Source organism: Eurytemora carolleeae, unplaced genomic scaffold (assembly GCF_000591075.1).
Source record: "Eurytemora carolleeae unplaced genomic scaffold, Eaff_2.0 scaffold90, whole genome shotgun sequence".
Taxonomy (NCBI): domain Eukaryota; kingdom Metazoa; phylum Arthropoda; class Copepoda; order Calanoida; family Temoridae; genus Eurytemora; species Eurytemora carolleeae.
The window spans coordinates 42,760-62,435 of NW_019396120.1; the positions used below are offsets into that span (position 1 = coordinate 42,760).

At 33.6% G+C, this 19,676-nt stretch overlaps 2 protein-coding genes and 1 long non-coding RNA gene across 4 annotated transcripts; all 3 read right to left on the bottom strand.

Moving 5' to 3' along the window:
- Window positions 1–5,654: 5,654 nt before the first annotated feature.
- Window positions 5,655–10,049, bottom strand: LOC111695530 (uncharacterized). 2 transcript variants are annotated; one of them, XR_002763889.1, is made up of 5 exons: window positions 9,883–10,049; window positions 9,449–9,574; window positions 7,206–7,261; window positions 6,324–6,999; window positions 5,655–5,808 (listed from the first exon to the last, which is right to left on the bottom strand). XR_002763889.1 is itself a non-coding variant. In XM_023464897.1 (4 exons), the coding sequence occupies exons 1-4, from the start codon at window positions 9,910–9,912 to the stop codon at window positions 6,786–6,788; spliced, it is 426 nt and encodes a 141-aa protein (XP_023320665.1). In that variant the 5' UTR covers window positions 9,913–10,049; the 3' UTR covers window positions 5,655–6,785. The 2 variants fall into 2 exon arrangements, 1 of the variants encoding a protein (XP_023320665.1); XM_023464897.1 differs by having other exon boundaries at window positions 5,655–6,999.
- A 1,134-nt stretch (window positions 10,050–11,183) lies between these two features.
- On the bottom strand, window positions 11,184–12,491 carry LOC111695529 (uncharacterized). The gene is made up of 3 exons (XR_002763888.1): window positions 12,388–12,491; window positions 11,755–11,874; window positions 11,184–11,302 (listed from the first exon to the last, which is right to left on the bottom strand). It is a non-coding gene; the product is annotated as an uncharacterized LOC111695529 (long non-coding RNA).
- A 112-nt stretch (window positions 12,492–12,603) lies between these two features.
- LOC111695520 (uncharacterized) lies at window positions 12,604–19,073 on the bottom strand. The gene is made up of 11 exons (XM_023464888.1): window positions 18,951–19,073; window positions 18,141–18,217; window positions 17,897–17,939; window positions 17,434–17,511; window positions 17,015–17,096; window positions 16,429–16,554; window positions 16,060–16,125; window positions 15,773–15,843; window positions 14,709–14,828; window positions 13,852–13,926; window positions 12,604–12,625 (listed from the first exon to the last, which is right to left on the bottom strand). The coding sequence occupies exons 1-11, from the start codon at window positions 18,980–18,982 to the stop codon at window positions 12,604–12,606; spliced, it is 792 nt and encodes a 263-aa protein (XP_023320656.1). The 5' UTR covers window positions 18,983–19,073.
- Window positions 19,074–19,676: the final 603 nt, after the last annotated feature.

A 19,676-nucleotide genomic window follows, 5' to 3' on the forward strand; every position in this document is an offset into this window, starting at 1 on the left:
ATTTTTGTTGAAAATATTAGTATAGAAAAATGACATCGTTAAACATTTTTCTGAGTAACAATGAGTAAGATATCGTTGTCTTTTTAGCTTAATTAGTGCTGGATTCGTTTTCCATCATTAAATTCTGTTGTATAAATCGACATACAGGGTTACCTTCAAAGGATGAGACTTCAGAAACGATTGTACGTTTAGTCTGTTTTCTTGCAGGCAAGGTTCTATTTAGGCCAACATTGGCTTATTTCTGTGCTTAGTTTTTGCCAGGCAAACCGAGCCTCAGCCATGCAGTTAGAGCCTCCGCCATGCAGTTAGAGCCTCCGCTATGCAGTTAGAGCCTCCACCATGCAGTTAGAGCCTCCGCTATGCAGTTAGAGCCTCCGCCATGCAGTAAAAGAGCCTCCACCATGCAGTTAGAGCCTCCGCTATGTAGTTAGAGCCTCCACCATGTAGTTAGAGCCTCCGCTATGTAGTTAGAGCCTCCGCCATGTAGTTAGAGCCTCCGCTATGCAGTTAGAGCCTCCGCCATGCAGTTAGAGCCTCCGCCATGCAGTTAGAGCCTCCGCTATGTAGTTAGAGCCTCCGCCATGTAGTTAGAGCCTCCGCCATGTAGTTAGAGCCTCCGCCATGCAGTTAGAGCCTCCGCTATGCAGTAAACGAGCCTCCACCATGCAGTTAGAGCCTCCGCTATGCAGTTAGAGCCTCCGCCATGTAGTTAGAGCCTCCGCCATGTAGTTAGAGCCTCCGCCATGTAGTTAGAGCCTCCACCATGCAGTTAGAGCCTCCGCCATGCAGTTAGAGCCTCCGCCATGCAGTTAGAGCCTCCGCCATGCAGTTAGAGCCTCCGCCATGTAGTTAGAGCCTCCGCCATGTAGTTAGAGCCTCCGCCATGCAGTTAGAGCCTCCGCTATGCAGTTAGAGCCTCCGCCATGCAGTTAGAGCCTCCGCCATGTAGTTAGAGCCTCCGCCATGTAGTTAGAGCCTCCGCCATGTAGTTAGAGCCTCCGCTATGCAGTTAGAGCCTCCGCCATGTAGTTAGAGCCTCCGCCATGCAGTTAGAGCCTCCGCTATGCAGTAAACGAGCCTCAGCAAAGCGTCCTTATAGCACTTGGTTTTTGCATGTTAAAGTTATTTATTGATGGTCATGAGTTGTAACTAATATTGACACAATAATAAGATTTATGTTTTACAATAAAACATTTCTTAAATAGACAGGAGGCTATTTTGAAATTCATTTCTGAATTGAACTTTTGTTATTTTGTTATAATCTTCGAATTAAGCAATACCTTTTTCGGGACATTTTTTAAATTTAAATTGTCAATGTCAAATTTTGTATCGTCTTAATCTGAGAAAATTTCAAAAAAAGGTATCGGTTAAATCAAAGATTATAAAACCTCAAGTTAAATTACTCCAAGAATTTTTTCTCTAAATGTTTTCCTTTTTGCATAAAATATGTTTGAAGTTTTATAAACCACTTTACTACTCATAATTTATTTTAAATTATTAATACTCTGATCTTTGATAAACGTGTTATATGCCCCTATTTAACAAAAAAACTAAAAATTCTTTACTTAACGTTAAAACAAAAAGTTTTATGGAAACTATTCTGTTTAGCGGAGGCTCGTTTACTGTATAGGGGAGGCTCTTACTGCGTGGCGGAGTCTCGTTCTGGCTAGTAAATCTGGGAGGCTCGTGTCTGCATAGCGGAGGCTCATGACGTCCGGGGGTTTCCTCCCTCGTTGGGATAATGGTTAAATATTCAGAAAAACTAGAAACTTAGGGCTTAAGAGGACTGCAGGCAGAATTTCAATGGACCCTTTGTTTATGACGGTACAATGGTACCCTTGAAACCTTAATCTGTTCAATGATGTGGAAGATCTTACCCTATTCCTTGATCTTATCCACATCCTTTATCTTATCCACATACTTGATCTTACCCACATCCTTGATCTTACCCACATCCTTGATCTTACCCTCATCCTTGATCTTACCCTCATCCTTGATCTTACCCTCATCCTTGATCTTATCCACATCCTTGATCTTATCCACATCCTTGATCTTACCCTCATCCTTGAGCTTACCCTCATCCTTTATCTTACCCTCATCCTTGATCTTATCCACATCCTTGATCTTATCCACATTCTAGATCTTACCCTCATCCTTGATCTTACCCACATCCTTGATCTTATCCACATCCTTGATCTTATCCACATCCTTGATCTTACCCTGCACATCCTTGATCTTACCCACATCCTTGATCTTATCCACATCCTTAATCTTACCCACATCCTTGATCTTACCCTCATCCTTGATCTTACCCACATCCTTGATCTTATCCACATCCTTGATCTTACCCACATCCTTGATCTTATCCACATCCTTGATCTTACCCACATCCTTAATCTTATCCACATCCTTGATCTTGCCCACATGCTTGATCATATCCACATCCTTGATCTTACCCACATCCTTGATCTTATCCACATCCTTGATCTTATCCACATCCTTGATCTTACCCTCATCCTTGATCTTACCCTCATCCTTGATCTTACCCTCATCCTTGATCTTATCCACATCCTTGATCTTACCATCATCCTTGATCTTACCCACATCCTTGATCTTATCCACATCCTTGATCTTACCCTCATCCTCGATCTTATCCACATCCTTGATCTTATCCACATCCTTGATCTTACCCTCATCCTAGATCCTACCCTTAAATTTTTAAAAGGTTAAAAATTAAATTTTTAGAATTTTGACAGGGCGGATTGTCTACCTTTAAGAGTACGGTGTAAAGGAGCACCAGTCCCAATACCTTAAATTCACAATTTGAAAAGTTTCATTTGAGAAAAAAAATCATCCTTATTCATATTTCTTTGAAAAAATCCTTTATTTGACATTGCTCGGTTAAAGTTTAGTTGCTTATTTATTTTTTTAATGATAAAAATAAACTGTTTTTTTTCTCTCTGCTGAGAGATCATATTTATTTTTATCCATTTCTGACTTCTGAAAACATTTCCAACTTTCAAAAAAGATTTTTAACAAAAAATGTCTTCTACATAACTTATTAGAAGTGGAAGGGAACCCCTGGCCGCCAAGAGCCTCCACCAAGCAGACATGAGTCTTCCAGATTTGTTAGGCAGTACGAGCCTCCGCTATGCAGTAAGCGAGCTTTCGCTAGCACTCTTGGTTTTTACATGTAATAAAGAATAAAAAAAAATTTCAACATAGTGGTAAAAGAGTTTTACTAAAGATAAAAGTTATTTTTTGATATTGTAACTAATATTGACTCATAAAGGTGTTTATAAGATATATGTTTTACAATAAAACATTTCTTCAGACAGGAGGCTATTTGGAAATTCATTTCTCAACTGAAATAAGTTTATTTTATTTTAATCTTTCATTTAAGGTATACCTTTTATGGAAAACTTTTTTAGATTCAGATTAATTGTCAAATTTTTGATTATCTTAATCTGGAAAATGCGAAACCATTCCAATCTGATTCAAAATGGATGAAGTAGAAAGTGCTTTTCTCCGTCATGTGTTGGGCTAGCACCCCTAGAAACGACGATCTTTCCGATTTTATCATTCAAGAATTCAATACAAAAATATATTTATGTCCTGAATCATACAGGGTGTCCAAATAAACATGGGAATTCAGAGACGAATTCGAAATTGTCTTTGTGAAGAATTAGCTTTGTGTTACCTACTATTTATGGTCAAAATAATGTAACGCCTGCTAGAGTATATTTTATGTCAACGGAAAAAGACGGGTTTGTTATTCTGCAAAACGTTGTATGATAATATGGAAGATTAACAGTAGAGAGAGACAACTGTAATGTGTTTGTATACACGAATTTCTGATATTACCACATGTAATAAGACGTAAACAAACAAATTCTAAACTCCAGCAGACGGGTTAAATCTTTCCTATTTGGTATCACCATACTAAATAAAAAAATCAGTTAAAAAGACGATATGAAAATCGTTGCTGAATTCCCATATTTATTGGGATACCCTGTAGATGTAATTTTAGATTTCACCATGGAGCAAAACATTTGAAATAGAGCATATATTGAAAGCGGAAAACAAAAACCAATATATATATATATATATATAATATAATTTGCCGATATTTTGAATCACTTAAAAAAATTTTAACTTTGAATTGGTGGTTCATTGTTAATTTAGATTTTTTTGTGAACAATTAGATTTGAAACAATACAGATAGAACGCTAGATGTCGTCTTTAGAGATTTAGAGGTTTTTCGTTCACAATAACCCTGGGACGCCCAAAAGAGTGCATGAAGGCTTTCGCTCAGTCTTGTCATTCAACGCGGCATGCGCTTATCTCATTTGGGCTTCTGCCTCAGGGCTATTGTGAACGAAAAACCCATAAATCTAGAAAGACGACATATCTGTACTGTTTTTAATCTCCAGTGGCAAGCGATTATATCAATACAATGAAGACGACTTTTCATTACTTAATTTTGATTTATACCAGCATTTTCGAATTACAAGTTTACAAGTAGTCCAAGCGAAGCTTTTTTAATTCACAGCTTCTCTTAACTTCTATGTTTACGTGTATCCATGCTGAACAGCTTGATATAAAATAAAATCAAAATTAAAAGTAGTCTTCATTGTATTGATAAAATCGCCTACCACTGTATTAAAAAATTACTCAAAATATGAAAAAAAAAATTTATTACATCTTGTTAAGCACTAGATAACAAATATAGAGCTTGAAAATATACATATAATATACACCAATATATTCGCAAAAGACTAGACATTAGACAAACAATGGTTCACATATTTTGATCAGGTTCTCGGACATTTTTGTGTGCAGTGCATTAACAATTAACAAATTGTTTTTGCTTACAAATAACAATATAATCACAATTTAATGTAAATAATGAAAATTGTCAAAAATGCCTAATAAAAGGAAAAAAGTTGAAGCTAAAAAGATACATTTTTGTACGAAAAACACGCTTTTGAGTGAATGCATTACGACGAAATGACTTTTCCAGCATTACATTAAATGATATGAAATACATAAAATAGGTTCAAAGAGCTGTGCACTTTTTTCTAGGCATTTCGTAAACGGTTAGTTCCATTCGTTAAAAGAAAAATTTCAGGTAGTCACTCGTTTTAGAGGTAAGAACGGAACAATCATTTCCGTTGCCGTGATTTAACGATCTTAATTTTAGTAACGGCGTTAACGGAAGATATTCTTTTCAATTAACGGTATCATAAAGTGCGCGATGAGCAAATTTTGTTTCGTAAACGGTTAGTCAAATCGATAACGGTGCAAGTCGTTAACAGTTGTTTGTATAATTAAAGGTTTTAAAGGTTTTCTAAAACTCCAATAATAAAACGTAAAAGCCATTTATCAAATTGGATTTACTACACAATCCCGTCACCAAATTGCTTATAAAAAATAATAAAAATGGGGGGGGGGGCTGTAGACGACATTTAAAAACATCAAAATACATTTGATTTTTTTGTTGCAAATTTCATGAAATTTTGGACATGTCGTTTTCATTTTCAACCGTTAATGTTTTCCTTCAAAAACGGCTTATCCGTTTCGTTGGCGATTAAAAAATTAACGATTTTTGCCATTCGTTAACGGACTCTTTTCGAAAACCTCCGTTTCGTTACCGGAACTTTTCCCAGCCCTATCAATCACAATATGATTTATATCAAGCTTAAAGGGAATAAAGACATTAGTTCTTGTGCTCCTCCATCTACTGAGTGGCATGTTCAATTCACAGTGGTAACATTATGAAATAGAACATTTTTTATCTTCCTAACTCTGATTACAGCGAGAACCTGAAAACTGTGGAATAGAAAGTCGACTTAGTTTTGAAGTAATTTTCAAGCTACTAGTAAAACTTTTTGCCTTTTAATAACATAAATGTAGGCTTTCCATTCGCAATTGCGCAAAAAAGCGCAAAACATAGTCCTTAGCTACTAACTTTACTTAACAAATTTAAAATTTATCTTGTTGAATGCCACAACAAAAAATCGTATTGGTAGGACAAGAAGTTATTTTCCAGTGCCTCTGTTGTACTAGATCATAAGAATAATACAAATTTTGCAGATAATTCCGCATGTACACTGTACAGCAACAATTGTGCGTTTTTTTATAATTAATTAGTTAATTATATAATAACACATACCTTAAAATATCATTCAAATAAATTTTTAACAAAATTTTGCCAAACTTTGAATTTGAATTAAATGTTTATGTAAATAAAACCCTACATAAATTACAATAAAAGATTGCGTTAATGTCGTCTTCCTATTCTGCAGTATATTTGTTCTTACTGTAAGATAATGGGTTTAAGGAACAGTAAAAATTGGGGATAGCGGGAGAATATTTTACGTGAATATTCGATAATCTTTCAGAATGTTTAGTAAAATAAGGCAAATAATTGTATATTCCGATTTTCTAAAAAAACAATTCGCATTCGGATTCTTTTAATTACATTGTCTCTGCTTCATAGATCGACTAGTCTCTTTAACAGAAATACAATTGAAAAAATTAGTTAGAAAAGGTAAGATTTCTCATTCATTTATGACAAGACACAGTTTTGAAGTGTGTTGTTGTGAATCTAAGATGCCACTCTATGCCACTCTTTAAATGGATGGTTACTTAATAGTACGTGTACAGTGCCGTCAAGATTTAAATATATACAAGTTCTAACACTTTATTCCTAAGTATAATCTGGGAGCTTTGGATTCACCTCGTCATAAGACAATGTCCGCCGTAGATTTTAAGATTTTTGTTCAGACGGTATCCGCAGTGGATCTGTCTCTATCTGACATCTGGCGAACTGACGGCACATCTCCCTCCAGTCTTATATCCAGGACACTGTTCTTTTTCTCTCTGTCCTCGTCCTCGCAGAGAGGGACCTTGTCCTCTCTCTCTCCCTTGTCCTCAGTTATATACCGGGACTTGTCCTGTCTGACTTTCCCGTCCTCATTCTGAGATTTCAAAAACCTGAATAAATACAATTTCTAACTTCTGTTAACTCACTTAATTCACCTGTATCCAACCTGTCTCAAATAATTATATAAATGTCCAACCTGTCTAAAATGATCATATAAATGTCCAACCTGTATCAAATAATTATATAAATGTCCAGCCTGTCTCAGGTAATTATATAAATGTCCAACCTGTCTCCGATAATTATATAAATGTCCAACCTGTCTAAAGCTGTATTTTGAGTCATAGCCGCCATCTCTAACCTCCAATTATGCTCCTAAACAGACAGAAAATAAATTTAAAAATTATAAATTTATTAAATTTCTTGTTTTATGTCATTACATCATCCGTTAAACCTATAAAGATTATCCTTTTATATCATATCTGTTCGGTTCCATAATAGTAAACCTATCGTAAACGAATCATGCAGGCCCGTAGCTAGGGGGGGGGGGGGGGGGGCACAAAAGTTATCAATAGCATTTATAGATAAGTAAGAGGCGCGCGGCATGCAAAGTTTTTTTTTGACCTGAAAAAGTCAATAAGGGAAAACCAAAGAACTTATTAATATTAAGATTAGGCATTGGGATTTAAACGCAAAACCAGACGCCTCAATTCGTTCAGTTAAGAAGCCACAGAATGTCGTCTTTTCTATAATTTAAAGATATTTCAGGACTTTTTAGGTATATCTCTCTCAAAATATATGCCTTTTTACGTAATATGCAGTTGGAAATGCATAACTTTATTATCTTTGTAGATACATTTTATCTTAAAACAGATTGCAATGTAATTGGTTTGAGTTTTTTTTTTAGCAACTTTAAACAAGGGCCTTTTTACGGACCTTGTTCACTTTACTGGCCTAAAATTCTGCTTTAAACTAATAAAAAAACTATACTTAGTGACATCTAACAAATTTAGTTTTTAAATATTTGGTATTTTTCATACAAATAAGATGCGTAACAAAATCACAATATTAGCTTTATTTTAGCAGGAGAGCATCCTATTCTGTACAAGATCAAACAAATTTAGAAGTTTATGACAGTGTCGTTAATTTCTCCACAAATGATTATTTTATTTGAAAACTAGAGTTTTAATGTTGATTGTTTGAATTAAAACCAATACTGCAGCCAATAACGTCATATACAATTTTAAGAGTACGGAGCGTACACACTATTCAGATAAATTCCTAATGCAAGATCTTCCACTATTAGGACGACGTTCTTTGGCTTGCAGGGAAATAAGCTAGGACTCTCATATTTCTTGTTTATCCCATCAAGGTCTAATATTTGTAACAGATCCAACCTACTTAGTAAAAAAAGAAAAAAATGTTTTTAAGTTCTTTAAAAAAACTAAATTTTTTAACTTATCACAAATTATAGTTTATTAAGATAGATATTTTGCCTGTTTCCGTTTATGTAATTGCTTATCCATAATTGAGAAGCTATTTGCATCAAAAGAAAACAAAGAACTGGAGGTATAAGATGTAGAGATATAGACTTAACTATAAATAAATGTACTTCTGGAAATTTTAGAATCACGAATAGCCATTACTTATTTTTAATAGAGGGAAAGTAAATTATGTAAATCGCAGTAAAGATCAAGAAAAGCTTAAGCATGAAAATATTCAGCTTTCTAAATAATTAGTACATGACTTATGAAAAGTACAGTACACTACCATATAAATGAATAGGTCGACCAGAGAAGTATTCTTCATCATCGGTCCGTTGACGGGATACTCTATACATTCATTCCCAGTTCTTGTTTTAATAAAGAAGCTGGCAAACATGATCATTCATAAGTTGTGGTGGTGTTAATTACCGTGTTTACAAATAGGATCACATTAGTTATGAAACGTTAAATATTTTTACGGAAAAATTGTTTTTCAATGGTTCTTAAGGTTTCAACTAAACAGCGTATATTTAATACTTTAGAATATACTAAGAAGAAAGGAACTAGAGAATTTAGATAACTTTTCCTTAAAAATTAGACCAGAACTAAAAATTGCGAATTTTCTTATTACAATTTTGCGAATTTTCTGTGATTCTTTGATTCAATCTTTAAAAACTTTAAATTTCGATAGAAATAAGTCATGTACACATTTTTGCTTTTATGAACTTTTGATTTTGAGAGAAAAAAGATTCGCGGATTTTCTTTCGGGCCAATGGAGTACAAAAAAAATTACAAATTAAAAAAAAAATATTGAAAAAAAAACACCATACAGGAGAGTTGCACAAAAAAGGTTAAATTTTACACCAGGCGCCGAAAATTACACTTTTTTTTGACTCACCCAGTACATCTTTTTCGATCAGTTTATTACTTTAGAACCGAACAGATATAATTCTTAATTCTCATAGAATTAAGTTTAACTTTAAAGTCTGCCAGATCATTAATTTATATTATTTTCAAATCTTGAGGGTCCTTTAGAACCAAATTCATTCCTCTTTTACCCAATTATATTAACTCTAACCTTAACTGTAAGTTTGCGTATTTTCGTAAGAATATCTGCGCCTCCTTGCCGCGTAAAATCCCGAGGGAGAATATCCGGCTGAACTATGGAAACCGGAAACACAGAGCATAGGGTCTTCTTTCGAACCTAGATATTTTAAATTATAATTTGTGTAAAGTTAACAGTATTATAATATTAATCTTGAAGCCAGGAAACCAATGTTGAAAATGTTTAAAGAAACCTAAGGTCAGAACTTTCGTTAAAAGAGTCTTTGTTTTCTTGAAAAACAATCCCACCATTTTTCCAACCTCAGAAATCGAGTTAAAGTATGTTTGTTTGATTACGTAGTTTTATTCGTTCAATTGAGGAAAACGACTTTCGAGGAAAAAAATAATTTAATTTTTGGATAAAAAGGCGAGGGTCAATTCTTTTACATGTTTACCCCTTGATTGTACCTGAAGAAGCTGTGAGAGAAATGTGTTCATATGTTTAGGAAGAGTAAGAGCTGAGGATACAAGTTGTTGAGGAACATCTGCAGGTAGAGTTTTTACATCAGAGTAGGCAAACTTACATACTAGTACTCTACCCTAGATTTATAAAGATTTCAATAGATTTATGTAGTTTCATGTAGTTTAATATAGTTTATTGTAATATAATGTAGTACAAGATGAAATGTCCGGCGTTGCCCGTGGAATTTTAAAAACATTATTTAAAAATTTTTAAATACTTTAAGAATTGTTTTCTTCGTATTTTGAAAAAAAATATTTCGATATTTTAGCCTGTCACCCCCGGGGTGCCCATGTGTTTCCTCAAAAAAAAAATTCTGCTAATTTGGTCCAGCCGTTCTGCCAGCTATAGCTAACATATATATATATATATATATATTATATTATCTATATATAAATTTGGCTTGTCTGTCTGTTTGTGTCTGTCTGTCTGTCTGTCTGTCTGTCTGTTTGTATCCAATAAACTTCAAAACGGCTGAACCGATCGGGCCCTAATTTTTTGTGGGACATCTAGGGGCCCCAGGGAAGTTTATGAATGATTGAAATTTTAAATATTTGTCTCCATCAAAATTCGATCGTCATTAAATTTTTGAAAATTTGGAAAATCCGCGAATTTTTTTGTGAAAATCCGCGAATTATTTTTGTTTTGTTTTACGATGTAAACAAAGAGAACATGTTCACAATTAATTTAGAAGATGGGCGCGAAGCGCCCTCTATGGCTAGTAATATATATTTGGCTTGTCTGTCTGTTTGTATCCAATAAACGTCAAAACGGCTGAACCGATCGGGCCCAAACTTTTTGTGGGACATCACGTGACCACATGGAAGGTTTATGAATGATAATAAAAAATGTGTTTTAAAGGTTTTTAATTTTGTAAAAAAATTTAAATTCTTGAAAATCCGCCATTTTTTTTAAAAATCCGCTTTTCTTCTTGGTTTTAAAATGTAAACAAAAAGAACATGTTCACAGTTTAAATAGAAGATGGGCGCGGAGCGCCCTAAAAGCCTAGTATTATATATATGAGCTAATTATATTTAATCAAATATATCTAAATAAGATATAAATATACAAATCAATTTTACAGTTATCAATTTGATTGAAATCAATTATATTTTCAATTATATTTGAATAAATTATGGGAGAATTGATTCTAAATATTATGATTCCTCCTCTACCCCCGTCTACCTGTATTCCAGGGTATAGAGATGTAGAGGGGGAAAGATTCTAAATATTATGATTCCTCCCCTCCCCTCCTCTACCCCCGTCTACCTGTATTCCAGGGTATAGAGATGTAGAGGGGGAAAGATTAGGAGTTGGTCCGGCAATAAATACTACAGTTCCATTTTCCTTCACTTTCTCGTAACTATTCTAAAAAAAAGTAAACTACAGTCGTCATTGTGTATATAAATACAATGAAGACGACTTTCTATTTCAATTTTGATTTCTACCGAGCTTTCAAACAACAGAGACATCATTAAACAAGTAAACAAAGAGAACTTGTAAATCAGCAGCGTCGCTTTAGTCTTTGTTTACTTGTAAACTTCTCATTGGAAAAATGTATCATAAGGAACAAAGCTTTATTAATAATAAAAAAGTCGTCTTCATTGTTTTGACATAAAAGCTGACCACTGTATAAAATATCAATTTATCCCACACCCCACATAATATTTTTTTAAGCAACCAAAGACGTAGCCTGACCACTTTGAGGGTACCATCGTGAAAAAGACATACCACTCTTCAAATTGAATGTCTCTTGAAATTACGTCTGAAGTCCCATTAATGTTGATAAAGCTATGCCTAAATATTTTTGTCTAGTTAACCTGTGCCCATTTCCAAGGATCACGTTGTCCACAATGTATTCCGGAAACATCATCCAGTGGGTAATAGGACTCCCCTACACCACACCATTCACGTAGATAGCTACACAACTCCTTTACTATCTAAATATAAACATATATATGTATATATATAATAGGACTCCCCTACACCACACCATTCAAGTAGATAGCTACACAACTCCTTTACTATCTAAATATAAACATATATATGTATATATATAATAGGACTCCCCTACACCAAACCATTCACGTAGATAGCTACACAACTCCTTTACTATCTAAATATATATAATAGGACTCCCCTACACCACACCATTCACGTAGATAGCTACACAACTCCTTTTCTATCTATATATGTAGCTTGTAAATATAAGAGAGATATAAACAGGAACACTCAAATAAACATAAAAAAAACTTTAGGAGTACTTGCAAAACATCAAAATGAAGATAAAAAATAAAGATACACATGAAGAAACAATACATTAAACATGAACATTACCGTGAACGTGAACGTGAACGTGAACGTGAACGTGAACGTGAACGTGAACGTGAACGTGAACGTGAACGTGAACATGAACATCAACATCAACATGAACATGAAGCACATTAACAAACCTGGGCATGATCTGAATCATCTAATGATGTGATGACAAGTACAGGTCTGGGTCGTATCCTCCCCGCCTCAACTAGCTGACAAGGTTCTATTGCAGACTCTTCAGCAACCTAAAAAAAAAATGCTGTCAACTCTATAATCTAGCTGACAAGGTACTATAGCACTCATCAACAACCTATACAATATGCTGTCCTCTCTATAATCTAGCTGACAAGGTTCTATGGTAAACTCTTCAGCAACCTAAACAATATGCTGTCAACTCTAAAATCTAACTGACAAATAAAATGCTGTTAACTTTATAATCTTTCTGACAAACAATATGCTGTCAACTCTTTAATCTAGCTGACAAACAATATACTGTAAACTCTAAAATCTAGCTGACAAACAATATGCTGTAAACTCTTTAATCTAGCTGACAATATGCTGTAAACTCTTTAATCTAGCTGACAAACAATATACTGTCAACTCTATAATCTAATTGAAAAACAATATACTGTAAACTCTAAAATCTAGCTGACAAACAATATGCTGTAAACTCTTTAATCTAGCTGACAAACAATATACTGTAAACTCTAAAATCTAGCTGACAAACAATATGCTGTAAACTCTTTAATCTAGCTGACACACAATATACTGTCAACTCTATAATCTAATTGAAAAACAATATATTGTCAACTCTATAATCTAACTGACAAACAATATGCTGTAAACTCTATGATATAGCTGACAAACAATATGCTGTAAACTCTATAATCTAACTGACAAACAATATGCTATAAACTCTATAATCTAGCTGGCAAACAATATGCTGTAAACTCTATAATCTAGCTGACAAACAATATGCTGTAAACTCTATAATCTAGCTGACAAACAATATGCTGTATAAACTCTATAATCTAGCTGGCAAACAATATGCTGTAAACTCTATAATCTAGCTGACAAACAATATGCTGTAAACTCTATAATCTAGCTGACAAACAATATGCTGTTAACTCTATAATCTAGCTGACAAACAATATGCTGTAAACTCTATAATCTTATGAATAACAATATGCTGTTAACTTTATAATCTAGCTGACAAGTTCATTCCTGATCTTCAAAAGTATGGTTTTATTTCAGCAATATTTCTTCAACTAATAAAGAGAATATAGACCTGCGACCAAAAATGAGGCAAGAACAAGTTGAACTACGTAGAAAAAGTTGAACAACTATTGCGCTGGTTCAAGCTGATGAGAAAAGTGGTTAAATATTATCAACGTAGTTCGATTGCCTAGCACTTTTAATGCAAAGGGAACTTAAAAAGGCAGACCACATTTTGGAAATGGCAGGACTAGGTCTATTTTGATATTATAGTTTCATCAATCATATTAGTAAAATTAGATTGCAAAGTCTTCTGATTAACTGAAAATTAATTCCGGGTCTTTCTGATTAGGACTGTATGAAAACTGTTATAATAATGATAATACCTGGTTAAATGAGCAGAATAGCTTGGGGTTCCTGTTAACTCGCCTCCACGTTTAGGAGTCACAGCTATTTGATACCTGGATTAATATTAAAATACATAAAAAATCATAAAATGATAAAACTGAAAATTAGTCACGTTTCTTTCAGTTGCATGTATTTAACAAAACCCATTGAGGTTGGAATAAATCAGTTTTTTTGTGATTCGAGAAGTCTTAGGATATAGAATTGATCTCCATCTTATGTTAATTTCTTTTCTCTCCGATATAACATTGTGGTCATACCCTGCAGGGATACCTTAAATGCCCACGTTGAATATCGAGATAAGTGTTAAAAATTAAAGGTATTTAGTCAGGACTTGAGGTCTACTCACTACTAGCTAATCTATGTCGACTTATCTAGGTTTTCATTAATTTAAACGATTTTAAGGAACAATAATTAACTTTTAAACATCTACCAAATAGGGAAAGGCTTTGATATATTAATTTAAATATAATTTTCATTATATTAAATTCTTCCAATTTCGCTTGCTATCATTGAAATATACCTGCCGAGTCATGCTTCTTCTTGATCATTAAAATGAACCTAATTAAGCCTTGAAATAATGATGGCGTTGAACTTGATCAACAACATGAAAAAAATGCAAATGGAAAAGAACTTCAATTATTCGGTTTAAACCAGTGAGAATCCGGATACTTGTGTCTGTGCAGTAATAAAATGGATCCGGATCCAACCTGTAAAAAACCGTATACAGATCTAGCGCACACATTTTCTGTAATTTCTCTGCCCCTTGAATCCGGATCCGGGGAGCTAAAATATTGCGGATTCAATGGATCAGCTGGTGTAAACCCTGATATCCTACCTTCCGCTAGGAATATTATGCTCTACTAAGATCTTGAGTACAGGACCGGCACCAGGTGGAATAGGGTTCTCTTGTGTACTCACAACTGTACTGCTCTGGTTATCCGATACTAACAGTACACTGCAGAACAAGAATTATTCAATGTGAAGCTGTTACTAGAGATGGGAAATTACTTGCGACAGCTTTTTCATTATTTATGGTTTTAAAGTTTTAAAGAATCTGATTTTACGAAATTGATAAAATTGTTTATTCTTATCATTTGTTTTCCTTACAATATGCCAACTATGCCAATTTTTGACTCCGAGAGAACATAAATGCAAAAAAACGAACGAAGTTTTATCCAGACATTTTCTCTTAGGATAAAATTTGGTATAGATATAATAAAATCAAAATTTGACAGAAGTTTTGAAATGTTGGAATATTTGCATCCTAACAGTAGTTTTGTTATGCCTTTCAGGAGTCCAAAAGCTTTAATAGTTCTAGAACAATGAACCATGTTATTGCCTATTAATTTAATACAATGTATAAAATTTGACTTTTCTTTTATCCCATCACAGCCCATTCCCCTTCTTATCCTATACCGACCTATACCTACTCCTCATCCTTTAGCTACCCCGTCTACAAAACCTACCCTTCTCCTAAACCTAAACCCTTCTCCTATTCCTACCCCTTTTTCTATACTTACCCCTTCTTCTATACCTTACTATGCCCCTACTTGTCCCCTACTCCTAGCCCTGCCCCTGCTATTATCCCTAACTATGCCCCTACTACTATCCCTAACTATGCCCCTACTTGTCCCCTTCTCCTAGCCCTGCCCCTACTACTATCCCTACTATGCCCCTACTTGTACCCTTCTCCTATCCCTGCCGCTACTACTATCCCTAACTACATCCCTACTGATCTCCTTCTCCTATCCCTGCCCCTACTGATCCCCTGCTCCTATCCCTGCCCCTACTGATCCCCTTCTCCTATCCCTGCCCCTACTGATCCTCTTCTCCTATCCCTGCCCCTCCTACTGTCCCTAACTATGCCCCTACTGATCCTCTGCTTGAATATAAGTTTACCTGACACTAAATGTATCTGCCTTCTGTGAGGTTGGGACATAAATAACAATTTTATCTTTATTCTCAAATTCCTAGAAAAATAAAAATGAAGTTTAAGATTGACAAAATGATAAATTTAGTTTAAAAAAATATATTTTCTCAAGAAGTTTGTTATGTTTTCTTATTTTCAAGGGTTTTCTTAAGAACAAAAAAAAAGGAAAAGGAAAGGAAGTTTTTTTTGAAAAAAAGTATCAAAAACTTTTAAATCTTGTTTCATTTGTTTCCTCTTATTCATCAAAGTTGCTCACCTGTTTGTCGAGTAGAACTATTACAGGGGGGTCATCTGTCTTGTTTAAATGGAGCGGAGATGGAACCTAACCAACAAAAATACATTTTTTTTCATGATTAAAAGAAAAAAGCAAAAAGCAAAATATCTTAAAAATTCCACCTGATGATTTTATTTAAGCATTAAGTCACGTTATAAAATGGTTTTAAGCCAGCGAATGTTTCTTAAATAAAAGCAACATTTTTACTTCATTAAATCAGGTCTGAAGAGAAGTATTCTTATAATGAATTAATATTGTTATTTTTATATATGAGATTTACTTATCTTTGTTTACTGTTGCATTATATAAGTATACAATTACAAGATCTTTGTACGAATAATAAGAAATTACCTGAAATGTATACTCTCCACAAACAGTTCCGGAGGAACCGTCTGCACACACACTTAGCAGATAATCATCTCCTGACGTCTCAATCCAACTCTTCTGATCGTCTTTACCAGAGATATAAAATCCAACCTTAGATAAAGAAAACTTGAGATAAGAGAAACTTAAACGAGCTAAACCGTTTCTTTGGCCAAAATTTGATCAAAAGTAAAGATGTTTCATTCGACCAATTATTATTTTTACAATTAATTTCTGACGAAAATTTTCATTCTCTAGCTGAATATTTCAATCTCTAGCATCTATTTCGATCTCTAACGAATATTTTAATTTTTAGAGGAGTATATCAATCTCTTGGGAAGTATTTCAATCTCTAGAGGAATATTTTAATTTCTTGGGAAATATTTCAATCACTAACGGATATTTCAATCTCTTTGGGAATATTTCAATCTCTGTCACAATATTTCAAACACTAGCGGAATATTTCTATCCCTAGAAGAATATTTCAATCTCTAACGGAATATTTCAACCTCTAGCGGAATATTTCAATCTCTAGTGGAATATATGAATATCCTATTTGGATAATATTCCTTACCTCGCAATCATAGGTTAGAAAAGAAAGATTGTCTAGAAGTCCAGGAATAGGCAAACTATTCGATCTATCTATCACTACACACCTAAAAGTAGGAAAATTATTATAAAAATTATATTTAATTATAATTGATCATTTAACATTATCATCAAAATTTATATTTGTTGAAACTTTCGACTTAATATAGTTTATTAGATTTTTTACAAGGCTTTTAATAATCAATGTAATAAAAAGAGTTTTATTATATCATATTAAACAAATGCTTTATAAAGAAATCAAAGAGAAGATGACTATATATCATGCATGCATTATTGATCAGACAAAGCTAGAACGAGTATGACTGTGAATCAAACATGACACTCAATAAATGAAGTCTTTATAAAATAACGTTTAAAGTCCCTTTAAGAATGAATTCCTCTAACCTGGGATTACAGGGAGAGTTGGCGAGAAATTCTGTTCGTTCAGGGCACACGTTCTGGTTCATGTTTTTTAAACGGAATCTAAATATATCAATGTTATTTAGATTTAGATTTGAATCAATGTTATGATTGTTAATCTCCTCATAAAGCTCTAATGCATATATTTTTTGTGGTTTGACAGATAAAGTTAATTCTTTAAATTGAAACACCCCTGTTATCGGGCAATGAGAGATCGCTTAAAATAAGATAAGGCTATTTGGATTAAGCACTTAATAAGTTAATCGCTTCAAATTAAAAGTTTCCGCTCTACATAGAGTTTATGCTATCGCAAGAAAATATACTTTTAAGAGAAGGAATTATTTTCAACTCAATGAGAAATGTTTAAATTATTTTCTTTCTTCATTTATTTTCTTAAAAATTAAAATTAAAAAAAGTCCTTTTGTAATAATTCTAATTTCTAACTTACTTCAATTTTTTGAAAGTGTTGTATTGGTATCTCAAGTCCAACCCTATTGTACACAAACATTTGAATATATATGAAAAAGATGAAAAAGAAATTTATTTACAAACATAATCATTTATAAAATTTTTGCACGGTTCTTTTTGCAATTAAATGACATTTTTAAGGGGTTTGACTTTTTTCATACTTGAAAATGCTTAATTTATAATTATAAAAATAATAAAAATAATAATAATAATAATGTGTGTTCCTGTGAATGGTACATGACTACCAGGCATCATGTAAACATAGGGTTTCAGATAAAATGGCAGATTCTCGAATTTTTGTCTGAAAAAATAGTTTTTTAGTATTTCATCATTTTTTTGAAGTTTCTTTATTTTTATTTACAGTGGCAGCCGAAATAGGTGGAAAATGACACCTGCAGTCAGAACTTTATTATTCTGCATCTCACTGTGATTTAAAGGTTGAAAGCTCTCGCGCAAAAAATCGTTGAGAATTTTGCCAATTACTTTTTAAAAAGTATAGTTAAAGGTAAGTGCTTTATAGTTTTAAAATGTGCATTGCACATTACAGCGGTAAAATGAAAGCCCAACGCGTTGCGACACTTCAAAGTCAACCCTGACTTAAAAATTGATGCATTACTATAGCAGACTGAATCTATGTGATCTTATGCAGACCTAAGGATTCATTTTCGATTTCCCGTCGAGGTCATACCCTGCAGAGTGCAGATGGATCTAGCATTTATCCCTAAAGGAATTAAGTTTTTGCCACACATTTAAATTTTCTAATCCCTATATCCTTGCAACCTGATAATGTAAATCATTGATATTTTAACTAAGACTGTTTGAGCTCACAGAATTCGTTGTAAGACATATAAAAAGGTCTACGACATTTTGACGATTTTTATTGAAAAAAATCGATTTTTTGATTTTTTAAAATCGGATTGTTTTTTAATCGACTTTTGTTTCAAAAATCATTATTTTTTAAATTCAAATTTTCTGAAATTCACGGGCAACGCCGGGCACTTCAGCTAGTTAGAAATATAACAATCTGAGCTTACCTTGACGAAGCAAAATTCTTCTTTAGACACATTTCCCTAGAATCCTGATCAGGTTCATCTTTCTTAGAGTCATTCTCTACACTACACTCAGGGTCAAATACTACAATTTAAAAAAAAAAGATTTTAAAAATTCTGAAATGTTTCTCACAATTCAAGATTATTTAACTGGTGAAGAACTTGAACTCGGACCAGATACTCGGCACAAGTTCAATAACAGACTAGATGTACAAGGACTGTATATAAGCTCTCACCCAGGGAGTATGGAATAGAAGGGAGATATAACTGACGCGGTTCGCCCTACCATATGATTATACATGCTTTGCAGACAGTACTCCATTTGTATAAGAAATATTCAGAATAGGTTATTGTATACGCGGTAATTGTTTATTAGACAAATATTTCTTATACAAAAGAAAGTATCGTCTGCAAAGCATGTATAATCATATGGTAGGGCGAACCGCGTCAGTTATATCTTCCTTCTATTCTATACTCATGCTCTCACCGGATAGTCTAATCAGACATATAGTCGTCCCGGCAAGACATGCTACATTTCAATGAAAGGTTATTGACTGCCATCTAACGACCACTTGTTGCATATAATACCCATTCAGGGGTTAAATTTTACTAATTTTGAAGAACATAAAATTTATGAATTTAATCTATTTTTGAAGGTTTTATATTTCATATCGAAAGGATCCTTAAATATTACTGAATACAGACGTCTGT

Coding starts and splice junctions, on each gene's coding strand:
- LOC111695530 (XM_023464897.1), bottom strand. CDS start 9,912: ATGAACACATTTCTCTCACAGCTTCTTCAG. Junction 7,262..9,448: donor TACGCAAACTTACAGTTAAG/GTTAGAGTTAAT, acceptor CTGTCTGTTTAG/GAGCATAATTGGAGGTTAGA. Junction 7,000..7,205: donor CAAAATACAGCTTTAGACAG/GTTGGACATTTA, acceptor GTATTTATTCAG/GTTTTTGAAATCTCAGAATG.
- LOC111695520 (XM_023464888.1), bottom strand. CDS start 18,982: ATGTGTCTAAAGAAGAATTTTGCTTCGTCAAG. Junction 18,218..18,950: donor AAGAATTTTGCTTCGTCAAG/GTAAGCTCAGAT, acceptor CTATTTTTTCAG/ACAAAAATTCGAGAATCTGC. Junction 16,555..17,014: donor TTCTAACCTATGATTGCGAG/GTAAGGAATATT, acceptor TCTTTATCTAAG/GTTGGATTTTATATCTCTGG.